The 16,598-nt window shown below is 31.0% G+C and overlaps 2 protein-coding genes across 2 annotated transcripts; both read left to right on the forward strand.

Annotated features, from left to right (window-relative positions):
* Positions 1–1,327: 1,327 nt before the first annotated feature.
* LOC125070529 (MFS-type transporter SLC18B1-like) lies at positions 1,328–9,561 on the forward strand. The gene is made up of 12 exons (XM_047680433.1): positions 1,328–1,696; positions 3,151–3,391; positions 3,873–3,946; positions 4,498–4,714; positions 5,042–5,132; positions 5,213–5,447; positions 5,572–5,670; positions 5,739–5,834; positions 5,915–6,086; positions 6,225–6,420; positions 6,505–7,061; positions 9,405–9,561. The coding sequence occupies exons 1-12, from the start codon at positions 1,404–1,406 to the stop codon at positions 9,483–9,485; spliced, it is 2,352 nt and encodes a 783-aa protein (XP_047536389.1). The 5' UTR covers positions 1,328–1,403; the 3' UTR covers positions 9,486–9,561.
* A 1,567-nt stretch (positions 9,562–11,128) lies between these two features.
* On the forward strand, positions 11,129–12,401 carry LOC125072255 (ommochrome-binding protein-like). The gene has a single exon (XM_047682796.1). It carries the CDS (start codon positions 11,261–11,263, stop codon positions 12,107–12,109), a length of 849 nt encoding a protein of 282 aa, XP_047538752.1. The 5' UTR covers positions 11,129–11,260; the 3' UTR covers positions 12,110–12,401.
* Positions 12,402–16,598: the final 4,197 nt, after the last annotated feature.

A 16,598-nucleotide genomic window follows, 5' to 3' on the forward strand; every position in this document is an offset into this window, starting at 1 on the left:
TCTCTTCGGGAGCAGTCACAAGTTGCTTTCTCATCATCGCCGTCCTTTATTCTTCAATTATCATCTCTGAACCCTAGCTTTCATTTTTTCCTCATTACTCAATTCTTTGACTTCAAAAGGTTTCTTTATTTTTGAATTCTAAGTTGTTTTGTTTACATAACTATACATAATTATTTATTTACTATATAAACTGTTCAATTTTTATCATATTCCCACAAAATTTTAACTCTATACAGACTTTAAAAAAGTTCTAATTCCTATCCGAGGTAATAAATCATAGATTTCGATGCTTCCTATGTACAGAAAAAAACATTCAGGTTAATAAAGTTGAAATTTCCTTCCGAAAGGGACGGGCCACGGCGGGAAATTTTAATAACTAGTCAACTGCGCATGAGATGTGGTGCACGAGTGTGTGGGTCAACTAACACTAATATTCGAATACTGTTAATCTTTTATTTCGAAGCACATAACACTTCCAACTTCCTAACTTAGGGCTGCTACAGATAATTTTATCCCTACCTATTTTGGTCGATTTGGTATTTACCTATATATTATAGTGCATTCAATTATCATAATTATAATTGTTAATAAAAACCAATTGATAATTTTATAAAAATATAAATAATCATTAAGAATATAACGTTACAGAATTAGGCAGTCTTTTTGTAACAAAAAAAATTGACTAGGTGTCAGGTGTTGAAATATACACGTAACCGACATTAATAAAATGCAAGTCTTAGATAAACACAGATTACGATTTTCTACAAGAATTAGAGAAGGAATATTTATTTAAGGCCTACTCTATTTGATATCGTTAAGTATAGTTTTGCAAATTTTATTATTGTGTCGTTTGCAGACAAATACTTGGGGAAGTAGTCATGTTTTTGTGAGAGTTAAACCTCTTGATTTATTACAATTTTTACTAATTACATAATTCTGATTTACTGTTTTCACATATGGGTTATCTTTCGTCGAAAGAATCTGGTTTTTAATTTTGCAGGGATATGGTTCAATGGTAATTTTGTAAGGATATTTTTTTTTTAATATTAGTCCTACAATGTATTACAGTCTTTTGGCATATTCGAATACATGATAGTTTTTGTTTTACTTATTTTTTATTTGGTTTGGATTTAATAAAAATAGTCAGTTATTCATGCAAAATATGTTGTAAATTATGAAATAACTAGGCCCTACAGCGTGTTTAAAGAGGTAATGACCTTAAAATATACATGTAGCACGATCCCTTCGGAAGTTTTTATTTACAATAGATAAGATAATATATAATTGATATACGAGGTAGATGCACAATCGTTTCAGTCGTCACTCGGTTCGCGGCCGCGCGTATTGACACATTAAGATAATTAGTTTATGATCTTTTAGGGCTTTAGAATCGTTGTTGTAAAATGGAAAGAGACAGTGAAGATACAGAGGAAAGTGCGAATTTAATAGACAATTCGGATGATATACGCAATAGAACTGTAGGAAATTGTAATAAAGTGATGGCGTCTTCTTCCGAAACTATAGTTTTTGATAGTAAAATGATGAAAACATCGACTCACACAGAAGAATTAGCTGCCACGTGGGGAGGCCGCTGTTCGCTACCAGATTCTGGAAGGTTAAGAAGAACACATTCATGGTCAGGCGGCCCGCCACATGATGATGGCCAGCCTTCTGAAATCAGAATATTAAGAGAAAGGTACTGAAACCCACACAAATTGTTATATTTAACCAAATTATTAAATATTATTAAAAATATATATATTTTAATAATGTAATAATAAGAGCAATAATATTTTTTTTTTATTTATTAAATATATACCTATTAAGCAATAAATAAAATACGCATTGTAACGGATGGTATTGAATTGGTACTACGAGATGATTTATTAGATGTTGAATCGAGTAATAAGTACTATTAACTGGGATTTTATCAATTTGTAATTGATAAAAGATAAGATACACTACTCGTACATTTAACTATTTCTTTTATGAAGCAAAGTAAATTGGAATTTTGAAAAGCAAGACCCGCGATATTTTGTACGGTTCAATTGTTTTATAAACTGCCTCATTGGTATAGTGGCTAGTTTAATAAACAGTTGATCTTGAGGTCCTGTGTTCGAATCCCGGGTTGGAACAGTGAAAAAATATTGGGTTTTCTGACAAGAAATTCTCAGTAGCAGCCTGGAATTTTGTTTCTCGGAAATAATATAAAATCGTTATTCCTGCGCCTCTCTTTGGTCGTAACGAGTTTCATAGGATTATAAAAGTGAAGAATAGAGAGTGCACCTGCGTTTTGCACACACTTCTGCACTATAATATCTTCTGCGCAGATGAGTATAGTCTCCGTTGAGAACGGTTCCTGTGACCTAAAAAGGGATACATCATTATCATAACACTGAACTATCAAATCATCACTGGTGTTAGTTATTGGCATCTCAGCCTATCAATAAATTCAAATTTCATCTTAAAACATTGACAAAAAACGCTTATTACTCTTTAAAATACTATATATATATAACAAAAGTAGTGTTCGTTGATTTTCATGCAGAATAAATTAATTTGTTTAATTACCACATTATCTGTTTAAAATAATACTCAAGTTTTTCGTCGGGTTTCATTCGTTGATAGTGGTACCACTCACTTCTTATATAATCTACCACCAAATGGCAATACTTAGTATTGTTGTGTTCCGAATCGAAGAGTGAGTGAGGTACAACGGACATAACATCTTAGCTTCTAAGGTCGATGGTGCATTGGCGATGAAAGGAGTGATAAATATTTTTCCAGCGCCAATGTCTTTGGACAGTTGTGACCACTTACCATCAGGTGGCCAATTTCACGTCCTTTAGAACAAAAAAGTATCCTGGGTTGAATCTAAATTCAAAACTGGTGTTAGTTTTATATTCGATTTGTTAGAAGGCGATTCTAATTTTCTTATAAAAGCCGATAAATATAGAATACGTATTTCGATGTTGATTATTTAATTGTTATAATTTTTTTTGTTGCTTGATAAAATTTTACTAACCTACATTAGCAATAAGCGTACTCTGGCTATAATCATAATTGAATGTACCTAATTATATCCGATGTAAGTATTAATATATTTTATAAGTGGACGTGTATAATTCTGCTGAATAATGTTTTATTTAGATTAGTACGCACTCAAGCCAAGTTGCGCCCAGGAGCCGTGCGACACCTCTCCCGTCACCAACGACTCACACTGGCTTCACTTGCGCTCGTAGACTTCATGAGTTTCTGCTCAATGAGCATCATGGCGCCATTTTTCCCCAGAGAAGCCACCGATAAGGGATTAACAGAGACGATGTGCGGTATAGTCTTCAGTTTCTACGCCGTCGTTATGTTTCTCACTTCGCCCTTTTTTGGTAAATATGTAAGTTTGTATTTGAACACATTAAACATATTAAAAACTTTTTTTGGTTCTACGTGAACGTTACGTTCAAACTTTTAATAATTCACTTCTGCCGCTATTACAAAGAAAATTTAAACACTTAATGTCCGTCTTGAAATACTCAATCATTGTCTATTTATAAAATAATCTTAAATCATAAGGGTGAAAGTGTATCTGCTCTTGTCCACCCATTTATAACGGGAAATTAAATTTATAAATTGTTCTTTCTATATGTAATATATTTTTAATTGTTATTGAATGTAACTTTATATTTGTTTGATATCAAGTATTTCTGCGTAATTGTAAGTGTACCATATCAAATTACTCGTACCTACCTATACATTAACTAAATCAAGAAATGATTTCCCTGTTAATAAATACAAAAAAAACAAAACTTATTTTATTTACATTATTTAAAAATTGAATGAATTAAAGATAAATTCTATTTGTCGTTTATTTACAGTTACCGAAAATAGGAGCTAAGTTCATGTTTACTGCCGGTATGTTTATCGCAGGATCGTGTAATGTTCTATTTGGGTAAGTCCCTTATCTATACATTTATTTTTTGATAAATTTTAAACTAACAAATTCAGTGTATAAAATTCAGTCTATAACAAAAATCAAAAACTGACTTTTTATTATAAGCAAAAACATTATTATATGTACATACCTACTTGTGCATTCAAATTTTTTACATTTGTGTAAAACTGCAGTAGTTTCCCTACAAATGTTATTTAAATATTTTATTATTTTTTACGCAATCTTAACATTTTTAACTAAACCTCACTATCACTATCGGATACAAGCTTGAGGCATATTCTAGCACGATAACACTGCGAATGAGTAGACCTGTTTACTAAAGCTAAAATAAAAAAGCAACAGCCCAGTTAGTCCCTCTGCTGGGTTAAGGTATGCCGTCAAGTGTCCAGTCCAGTTCACCGCCGAACACGAAATGAAATTTTAACATAATTTAAGTACATGAAAATTCAGTTCCAGCCTAGGTTCAACCTATATACGGTAAAATTCGGGTGTCCTCACTGACTCCTCACTGGTCTGCAATAATATAATATGTAAATATTTATTTTCAGAACTTTAGTATTAATAGAAGACACCACGACATTCACCGTACTCTGCTTTATGGTGCGAGGCATGGAAGCTCTAGGCGCTAGTGCATATTCGACCGCCAGCTACGTCTTCGTGGTGAATGCCTTCCCAGATAATATTGGATCAGTTCTTGGCATATTGGAGACATTTGTCGGCCTGGGTATGTCCGTTGGACCGGCGATAGGAGGCTTATTGTATTCGGTATGGATTTGGCTAAATTCTGTGCCGTCTGCTTTTTTTTATTTTTTAGGTCTTTATATTTTTAAAATAGTCATTCAGGTATAGGCAAGTAAAGTATTAAATAAATAAATCTTCTTTATTTTTTTTAATTGTCAACATTTTATTGAGAGGTGGAAATATATTATTTCCCTTGATGTGTTTCATTTAGACCTACATACAGGCTATTGGTGTAGGTTAATTTAGAGCAAACTAACAAAATATTTTGATTTCCTTAACTAAAGCTATTTATGTATTAAATTTTTCCTTTACAGCTCCGAAAAATGTTTAAAATAATAATGTTTCAGATAGATCGGAGGATTTGGATTACCATTTTACAGTTTAGGAATTGTGATGGTTTTAACTGTACCCATAAATTTCTTTTTACTCACTGACTGTGACGGTACGTAAACCGCATACAATTTGATTTCAAATATAAAGTAACATCGAAATAGTCTAAAGATATGTAATATGATATTTCAGAATACGTGTCTGGTTCGAAAACGGCTTCGATTCTCCGATTGTTCAAGATTCCGTCAATAATCATCACTGGTTTGGTGATAGTCATCGTCTCAAACACGTGGGCCTTCCTCGATCCGACCCTTGAGCCTCATTTGCGACAATTTGGACTATCGACAAAACAAATAGGACTTATATTTCTCTTGTTTTCCAGTTTGTATGGAATATTTAGTCCAATTTGGGGATGGGTCGCCGATCGGTAAGCTCGATCGCAGTTTACGACCATTTATTTATTTTATAAAATAAAAATATAATCTCTTATTCACATGACAATTATGAATTTTGTTAATGATATATTTTTAACAATTCATTATATTTTCCAGGGTTCACAGTCATTGGTGTATGATGGTGTGGGGCTTGATTCTTTCTTCAATCGGCTTATTACTTCTCGGACCATGCCCATTCATACCCGGACTCCCGCAGTCAGTATCACCGCATAAATATAAGACTGTAACTAAAAAAAAATTTGTTAACGTTTTGTTTTTTACAGGGATTTATGGTTGGACCTGGTTGCCTTGTCTATACTGGGAATGTCAGTAGCATTAACTTTGCTACCAACTTTTCAAGGCGTATTAACCAGTTCTATGTTAGTAAGCATAAGCATGTCTCAAAAACAGCGTACTTAATATTCATGGATACGCCTTATCGTTATATTTCAATTTATAGATATGAAGGTGGTTGTCCTGAAGCACTTGCAACGTATAGTGCAGTGGCAGGCGTATGGTCATGTTGTTATTCCTTGGGAGAAGTCTTAGGTCCGGCACTAGGCGGAGCGCTGGCACAACAGTATGGCTTTCCACTCTGTGCCACTCTTTGTGCCGCTGCCTGCTTTACTATGGTAATATTTAATACATTTCATAATTTATTTATATTTTTATTATCAAAGTATTTCACTGTACAAGTATTTCATTGAGCATTGCTCTATCACTACATATCTTTTTTAAAGTTTAATATTTATCTTTTTAATTATTTTTAGGCTATTGTGACGCTTACATTTTTCTCTTTGCGAGAATCTTCGAAATGGATAGAAGCCGAATCAGAGTCAAACTCAATCCCATACACCGATACAACTTGGAATAGCAATCAGTTCTGTCGAACACAAAGTGCACCAGAAAGCCGATTTGCAGAGAGCTCACCGCTCATTCCACCATGCTCATGTTCCTCCAGGACTGGTATTATATTACTTTACAATAGCTATCCATATTATTAATGTGATATATTTGATGTCAATTACATATAAGTTTTTTTTTTTGTAGCTTACTACGTGTTTCAAACTTCATCATCTAAGCAAGTTTGCTTCATGCATAACAAAAGTAAAAAAAGTGGTTCAGCCAGCATATCCGATATAATTGCATACTTTTTAAAATTCCAATATATGACAGATATTTATGTAAGAATAAGAAAAGCGAAGGCAAAGAAAACTAGAGCTAATATCGTAAGTAGTAATGAAGAATTATACCAAAATTACCTAGAAAATTGTGATGAAACTGACTGTCCTCAACATTCAAATGCAACTGACAGAAATGAGGGCGAAGCAGAATTAAATGTGAACAACAATGTCATCGAAAACGGTCCAACTCAAAACGGTGAAAATAGTTATTGTTCGTATTTAGATAAAACTATTTTTGGTTCAGCCATAATGAAGATGAAGAAAGAAAATATTATAATTAAGAGAAATAATAAAGGTCTCGTTGCGAAACTGGTGACGTTTGAAGAAGACAAACGACCTTCAGACGAGATCTTAGAAAATAATCTCCAAAAAGTACATTTTTATGAACAGAGTCCTGAATGTACTACACTTGAAGATATTTTTGTAAGTATACGAATAATAATACATATATACACAATTACACATACACCCTGAAAACTCGAAAAAATGCGTGAAAACTGTTTTTTTTTGTACTTTCCGGAGTTCTCATTAACAACCAGTTGGTTGATAAGATTTTAACTTTTAACAGTGTATATAAGTAAATGATGTTAATTTTTTCCACGTAGCGCATATTTTAGCACCAATTAAATCATTTACCTTGCTCCTAAGAAAGCCTATACTATAATAGTCTTGGCCAATAGAGGAGGTTTCTAAAGAGCGTTGCGTTTTCTCAGTTTTTGATGATATTTTATGCAGTATTTTTCAAGACTTAACCAAGTCAATTAAGCGGATAGCAATCAAACTCAGGTTTCATTTAATTATTGATTCTGAATTAATAGTAACAATCCATTACTATGTCCTATAATAATTAAAAAATATATAAAGCACATTTAGCGAAATTCGAAGAATACAAAGCAACCTTAGATGTTAACTGTATTTTAGCTTCTCAAGAACTATTTTATAAAATAACGATATCTTAAAATGGTCCGTTTTGATTTATTTGAAAATTTTTTCACTTTTCATTTCCACATATATGTATGTACGTACGAAAACTGCTTTAAACAATTATACTAGTATATTATCCAAATAAGGGCATCATATTATTATCAAAAATCGGTGATATAGGTCGTTCAAAAGTTTTACGGTTGTTACTCCTCTAACTCTACTCATGTTACGATGAAAAATATAATAGTGAATAGCCTGTGTTGGCTATGAAAATACTGTCCAAATGCCGTACATAAAGTGCGTGTCTGAAGCCACGAAAATTTCAGGTATTTCTTCGCGTTCCTTACCCGCATTTCATTTTCATGCTGATTTTATTTACAATGACCGGCAATATTGTATTTCAATATTTTTTCTTGTTACCTGTACTCCACAAATTATGAAAATATGTACCATTGTAGTTGGCACTTGCATGAAGGTTTTGGCATAGCGTTACTAAAGGTAGCGATTAAATCATATCGGATGAGTTTTTTATAAAAATATGAAAAAGGTTTTGCAACACGTGTAACATTAGCTTGTGTATAATGTGAAAACACATCCACAAGTACCCAGAGATCAACAGGTATTATATACTATTAGTGCAAAATGTCTTACGTATAAATAGAAGCCAATGAAATTGACTATCGCTTGCTGTTATTCGTATTATAGAACCTTCGGCAATGGAATGTATCTATAACATAATATTCTTCATTTATACATCAAATGTAGGTACTTTCATGCAAGGATTATACTACTTTTACTTTACTGCTGTTATATATTTAAGATATTTATAGACAGACCACATAAAACTTTGCGTTCCATTTTTAAATTTTATTTATATATTTAAATCAAATTAAAACTTTGAATATAAAAAAAACCGCATATTGTTGACAGGAATTTGACTGTCAACCTACAGTATAATCTTTCTCCTATATTTTCTACCGCTTCTGTCCAAACCAATCAATGTGCATATATAGGTACTTAAGTTTACTTTGAAAGCATTCATAAATAAATAATACGACATTAAGACTTCTTGTAACATTTGGAATTTTAATTCTTACCTATGTACTTTTGTACTTTTTCTTACAAAAATAAATCTAACTAGGAACCAATACTACAAATTTATAACTATTACAATAAGTTTCCATCAAATTTTGACCGAACCATAACAGGATTAACCGTTGAGTTAATACAATAGGCAAACGGCTAAACGGCAACGATTACGTTTTGATTCGATTGCATTATAAAAATTTGTTCTAATTCCAGTACAAGCTAGAACAATTATTCTACTAACAAATTAAGTCTAAAGTCAAAAACAAAGTAACAAATTAAGTCGAAAGTCCCTGAGTCAGAGACAGCTTTAGTTATTGCACTTAGACAGTTTTTTATGTTGGGTTGCACCCGATTTTTGTGGGTGACCAGGATCTACATCATAAATTACATTACATTAACAACCTGTAAATTTCCCACTACTGGGCTAAGGCCTCCTTTCCCTTGGTTTTGCTCCAATGCGGGTTGGTGGAATAACATGTGGCAGAATTTTGGTGAAATTAGACACATGCAGGTTTCCTCACGATGTTTTCCTTCACCGCCGAATACGAGATGAATTTGAACACAAATTGAGCAAATGAAAATTTAGTGGTGCATGCCTGGGTTTGAACCCGAAATCATCGGTTAAGATGCACGCGTTCTAACCACTGGGCCATCTCGGCTACATCTACATCATGTTCATTATTAATAAAAAAAACATTATATAACCGATGGACCTGGAATAAAATCACATAATAATGATTGACATTCTTTTAGGATGGTTGTGACTGCAGAGACGAAGTTACATATGTAAGAGGAACTGTTACTCTTTCTTCAACAGGAGCCTGTGAAGTATAAATTAATAAATAACTTTTTGAAATATATGAAAATAAGTATTTGAAAACCAGAAACCGAATATGTTTAGTTCATAAGTGTTTTATAGTTAATTTAACTCATTAATTGTAATTTTAAATTCTGATTTATAAATTAATAAAAATAACTTTAAATTTTTAATGAAGTATTTTTTTTATGAATCGTGCCCTGGCGTATTCGAATAGCAAAAATATTTTCCAAATCGCACGTAGCGTACTAGGGTTTTAGAAGTTAGAAGCGGTGTCTGATTCTATTTCTCACAAAGGGATGAAAAGTGAAGTTCAAAGTTTACTGCGCCCCTTTTCCTTGTATACCAATGTGTGCGTTATTTTCCCAAGTTATAACTGAAAGAGAGACTGCCACGTAAATGATGCTACCCTAGTGTATTCGACCTCTGTTGACGATTTCTTGACGTTTTCTTGATTCCTGAAGGCTTTTTGACCACTGTCCAGTCACTATGGGGAAAATTGATGATGCGTTTGACATGAAAACTGGTTATTCTCCTTCAGCGAATAAAGAGGCTACGTAGAGTGTTTGCTACGAGGCTACGACCTATTGAAAACATGGACACCAGGAAAACATAAAGGCTGAGTGGTATAGGGGGTAACTTAAGTGAAAATAGTATTATAGTATTTTATAATAATTGTAGAATTTATTAAGGACTTTTTTAATAAGCAGTAACACCCATTCTTTATTTGTGGCGATATTTTATGTTTATATTAGCCATGTTTCTAAATATATTAAATTAAATATCGCTACTATCATTTCGAAAGGTCTGTAAATATTAAGTTTCAATAAACTAAAAATAATTTTAAAAAATATTATTGTATTATTTATATATTTGTAAATTTGATTTAATTAAAAAAATAAGGTAATCATTGATTCTAAAAACATAGGATAATTGTTTTTATGTTATTTTAATAAATTACAGTCCGAACTTTTTATAAATTTTATTTTTAAGCCTTGGGCTAGTTTCTAAAGTCATTATAAATAATTGTAGGCTCATAAATAATTATTTATTATAAAGCTCGAAATAATTGTAATGCTTAATATGAATTTGTATGAAATGAAAATATTACAAGCATTATATTTAAAACATTGTCGTCATACTCCCGACACATACAACTACATTCTGTATTGAAGGGGTGATTTTTGAGGGTGAGTAGGGCGTGACGGTGGGGAAACTCGTAAGTGGGACGGCCCTCTTTGTATTAAAAGGAAATCGATACAGCTATCTATCCCTTTCTAGCTACGAAATATCTCTTCATTTCTATGATATCCTGGTAAGTACTACGAAGGGTGAAAGAAAATCCTATAAAAGGGGTCGCGAATTCGACGGTGTTATAATATAAATCAAATTTAAAATCAAAGTTCGCAATCCTTGTAATTATTAACAACACGTTTTTTTTTTAATTTAAAGCAAAACTTATTGGGTGATCAAATTAAAACTCATAAACATATACGTATATTATTATATGTCTGAGATAAATCGAGATAACAAATTGTTTACATAGCAGAAGAGAATCGCAAATTAAAACCACGTTTTTATTTGTACAGAACGTGACTTGCTTATCATCTAATAATTATGCAATAACAGCAGGAACAGACGCCCATTGAATCGATTTCAACTAATTGGTCCATGCTCTCATTTGCGTTCATGTCACATTGTGATATATCGTGGAACAATAACGAACGTGACCAATACTCGCAAACATAATTTACTAAAAACAAAAAAAAACCCAAGAAGAAAAAAAACGGTGATGAAATTTCTACTAATAATTTGTTTAATATGTGTAACCTCCGCCAAGTCGAACGACAGCGAAACATCGACCGAAAAAAAATGTGAAGGGATACACGTTCACGACAAATTTCACAAAAAAGATGTCATAGGCATTGGATTGAATCGTCCCTATCAATTGGCCTATGATCACGGAGACCATAAAATATTCTTCAGTTACAACACAGGCAAAGACGATGAAGACTCCTTCGAAATTGGATATATTGAAAAAGGTCATATAAAACATAAAGTATTACCCAGCGTAGAAAATGGATTTGCAATAGCCATTGACAATAAAGATAATCTCGTTTATTTCGGAGGCAGTGAAGGCATCTACAAGCAGCACCTCAAAACTAATGGTAGTAAAGTAGAAAAAGTTATAAGCCACCATAACATTTGGGATATGTTTTTTAAACACCATCTATATTTCATTGAATATCCATCGCAGAAATTATACAAGTGCGAACACGATAAAACTAAAATAAAAATCGAACATCAAAAGGTCATACACGAAAAAATATTTCAGTTTGCGATTGATGGCGATGACGATATGTTTATTACAAATGAAACCGGCCTGTACAGGATCAAAAACGGTACCGACCATCGTATTCATTACGACGGACCCAAAATATATCGAGCAATCGAAATAGATAACAAAGGTGTAGCTCATTTTAGTGGTCAAAATGGGATTTTTATTGTGAATAAAGAAAACGATACACTCGAAAAAATTGCTCATATCAAGAATATTTTTGGTTTAGCATTCGATAACAATAACAACATCGTTTACTCAGATCCCCACGAAATTGTCAAATTATTACCCGAAGAATGTTAATATCTTCTACTATTATGTATCCTTTGTTAGTTTTACATTACAATTGGTTTAGTCGTATTTAAAAAACGTAATGACATTTAAATTTGCTTTTTTTTTTAAAATAACTAATCAATTATATTATTTCCTCTATACCCTATTATGTTAAAATATTTAATTGAGTTGTATATATGTATATAATGTAAATGTATGGTTAAATTTATCACGTAATGTAACATTCACATGTCAAGCGCATAATTCTATCTAGAGTACGTATTCATAGAACAACGAAAATAATAAAAACAAAATAATTTAAGTTGATCTTTAATTAAATCCAAGAATACCCCTTTTATTTTACTAAAATTTAGATAATAAATATCGCTCGATAAGAAATTTTACGTAAGAATTATGATATGTAGTGATTAGTAATTTTTTTAATTAGATTTTTTTTGTTTTAGTGTAGTCATTTTAACAGATTAACAACAGATAAATTTACTTATTCCATAAATATAAAATGTGGAACATGGGCTTATTTTAGAAAGTAAGCATCCGCTAAGAAAGTATTTTTGGAAATTTAAAATTTAAAGTAGGAAATATGACAGGAAACTATGTACAAATTTTACCCGTAAAAGTGGAGATGGCAGCTGTGAGTCTATAATATTTATATAAAGTATTGGGCAATGTGTAGATCTGCTTCCACCCACTTATTTAACCACCGAACGTGTTTGTTTTAAAGTCAGAAATTGAGTAAGCCAGTGAAGATTGATACAAAGAGCAAATTCAATTCGCGTAGTTAATACTAATGCGAATAAAAAGATGATTAAAAATCTGTAAAATATCGATTCGACTCATTACTTGTTATCAACCACATTGGTAAATTGTTGGATTATAGTATTTTCAAATGGATGGAAGGCAGTATTCATTAGCAATGTTTTGTGTATATGAATATTTCTCGATGAAATTTTCGGTCAATAAATATTGAAAACTTAAAGAGAAATTTCATTGTCACGCAATATTAATAAATATTCATTTCAAGCGTTTTATAATCTGGACTTGTACTTAAAGATATATTTTACATAAACAAGACAAAAAGCACACGGGAAGCGATAAGAGTTAAACAAATAGTATATATTTATTGTTTTATAAAATTTGCTGTCTCATAATCATTTAAATATATTATGAGGTAAACAGGGTGTTAATACAGTATATTATTTATTAATATGATAGTCATTTTGTCGTGTTTGTACATGTCATTTATCTTCATAAAATTGCCACGTAATCTTTGAGTTACACTAACAATAAGTACGTAATAACTATAAAATTTTAATTTTATTATACAATATTATTAATTTAAAAATATCCAACGGGTTTCAAACATTCTTCGCTAACTAATCCGACAAACGTTTGTGATCCAATTTACAACTACTCGTATTTATCTATTCCATTTAAGAAATTTGTTAGCCAATTTAAAATCTTATGATTTGCTATTTAAGTTGATATTCCAATGGCTTCTAACTTCAAGGCTAAATGTCAGTGTGGCTTTAGTATAATGACGTCATACCTCCCCTTTGAAGTGGGCGCGGGGTGGGAATGTAACGAGAAGGCTTTCTTTGAGCTCTCTGCTTTAATGAGTAAATGGTATTAATTCACATGATATATTTCTATGTATATGACTAGGAGATTGTAAAAATAGTATTACAATTATTAAACAGCGTAATGAGCCGAAGTCGTTCGGTAGCAAGAATACGAGAATAGTAACATATTGTAAGTTCATACCTGGGCCAGCTCAGCAGCGTTTTGCGCGAAGAAACCTGCATATATCGGATGAAATTCTGACAGGTGTTTATTCACCAATCGAGATTTGAGCAGCGCGTTGGAATAAGCTCAAGACTTCTCCACAAAAGCAGAAGAAGCCCACATATAGGTACAGGAGGTTAATTTTAATTTTATAATGTTCTAAAGTTGGAAAATATTCAGCTGTATGTTATATGTATGTCCCCTCTAGTTTAATATATAGTCTCCTCTCGTATAGCTCTAAAAATTTTACGAATTTATGAAAAAAAAAAAATAATAAGAAAAATGTCAAATCATTTTGCAAAGATAATTTTGTGCAACGCAGCGTGATTGTGTCACAAAGCGGTCCCATATCCGACCTAACTCCAGAAAACTCGTTGGCAAGTTGAAACGTACCAAGTAATTCACATTTACATCTTAGAAAGTATTAATCTTTGTTATAAAAGTAACTTTTAACCTTAACATTCAATTTATAATAAGTATTAGATACTTATTATAAATTGACGCTACGTTTATGTGAAGAGGATGTAGAACCTTTTTGCTAATTTTTTCAACGTCACTTAACTCTTAATAGTTTAATTAAAAGGCCCTTTGACACCATCGATATTCCTGTACTAATTGATTTCTTTGGAATTAGTCTCGACACAACGAAATAAATTATGTACTTAAAATGGTTTCCTGACACGCGGACAGCCAATATCTTGAAATATCACAAACTTTGATACATCATATTATGTCAGGAAAACAGAGAAAGCCGGACTTGTGGCTCCGGCTTTCAGGCAGGAAAATGCTAAAAATATCAAACACAAATATTTATCACTAATTCTAAATTATATATTTGTGCACTGGACCTTGCAGTAATAGTCCCATAATATAACATCCCGTCTATTCGTTTCTCTAGAAAAACGTATTAAGAGAAAAACTGTCTTCTTTGAATATGTTAACGTAAGTTTTAGACAGTTTATTTATTTATTGGAAAAGTTACACCATCAACTTATCACTAAGCACTTAAAATTAATATCTGACTTGGGTAACATACAAAGTGATACGTCTTTAAAGGTGTAAACAACATTGACAGATGATAGTTTAATTAAAAATCTTGAAGAATAAAAAAATATTAACTTTTAAAAAAAAGAAATCTGTCCATTCTAAAGATTTTGCTAAAGAATGTGCTATGACGACCCTGATCTTGCCCTCACAAGCAGAGAGTCGCCCAAAAACCGAACAACTTAGCAAACTCTACTCTACGAGAGAACAAGGGTACATATTTTTAATTTTATTTTGTATTTATTAATTATAAGCCTTATAATTATGTTTATTTACATAATAATTATTATTTAAATAAACAAAATAAATATAACTACTAATTAAAATTTAAAAGCTGTTAGAAAATTTTACATTACTGTCGTTTAGTATTTTTTTAAAGTGACGTGAAGGAAAATGTAATTTTCATAAATACATACTTTATAGTAATAATATATAATAAGACAAAATCTGTCATATTTATTTATTTAATAAATATAATTCTATAGGTACTACAAATAAATACTTAATAAAATATTAGTATTGAGTGTGCTGCATCATTTTACAAGGTTCTTAAATATTAAATCTTACATTTATAAAACATCTTTGGTGTATTTTATTTTTATTGTCACAGTAATTGTATTTACTAAATAACTTCTTTACTTTACACTGATATCTAACATATGGCTTATTAATATAAAATATATAAATCTTAATTTTATTTTTTACATGGATTTTAGGACGGAAAACAAGTATTGTAATGTAAAATTATAAGTTTTTAATCATTTCTTCGTTAAAACCGTTTCAAAATAAAAAAAAAAAAACATTCAAATTTATTACATACACATACATAAGTACGTACATAATATTGTCGTTAAAAATATCATACTGTCTTTAGTCGTTATCATAAATAGTTTGCTAAAATAACGAAAATTACCTATTAAATCATGTTAATTTGATTTTTGATAGATTAAAAAAGCAATCCTTTAAATTTTCCATAGAGAACGAATTTACCTATTCTGAATATCTTATAAAAATTACAAAACACTTCACAACAGTCAACATTTTCAAAAAAATCTATAAATATTATGAAATCTATTTTAATGATTTTTTTTTACATATACATATTAAGACACTTTGATATTATTGACCATCTATATAATAATTTGATATTAAATAGCGGAGTGACGACATTTGAAACAAAACGAAAATCGTTCATAAGTTATAGGAAAATTAACATAATAAATAAACATGATTATATGTTGCATACTTTATAGATTATAATATATGTAAGTGTTAGCAATTTATAATAGTGAATAATAGCTTTATTATCTTTTTAAATGTGTTCTATATTCAATTACTCTATCTGGAATAGATTACCTCAATCGATGTCCATAAATAACCGTGTAATAATATTATCAAGTTGATGGTGCAGTGCCAGGAACTTTCATTCAAGTGTACAAATTCCAACACAATATAATAAATAGTTTAAATACGCTTACGACACAAAAAATACATTTATTCAAACACACATACATATATCAATAAGAAAAATAATTTCTCCTGGAAAATTGGAATTGCAATCAATCGAAGAATTATGTTATCACTCGTGATTTATATATAGTTATTATTGTTATGGTTTTGTAATGAACAAATCAAAATGCTAGTCTTAAACGTAGCAGTTTTTTATATAACG

Source organism: Vanessa atalanta, chromosome 2 (genome assembly GCF_905147765.1).
Source record: "Vanessa atalanta chromosome 2, ilVanAtal1.2, whole genome shotgun sequence".
NCBI lineage: Eukaryota > Metazoa > Arthropoda > Insecta > Lepidoptera > Nymphalidae > Vanessa > Vanessa atalanta.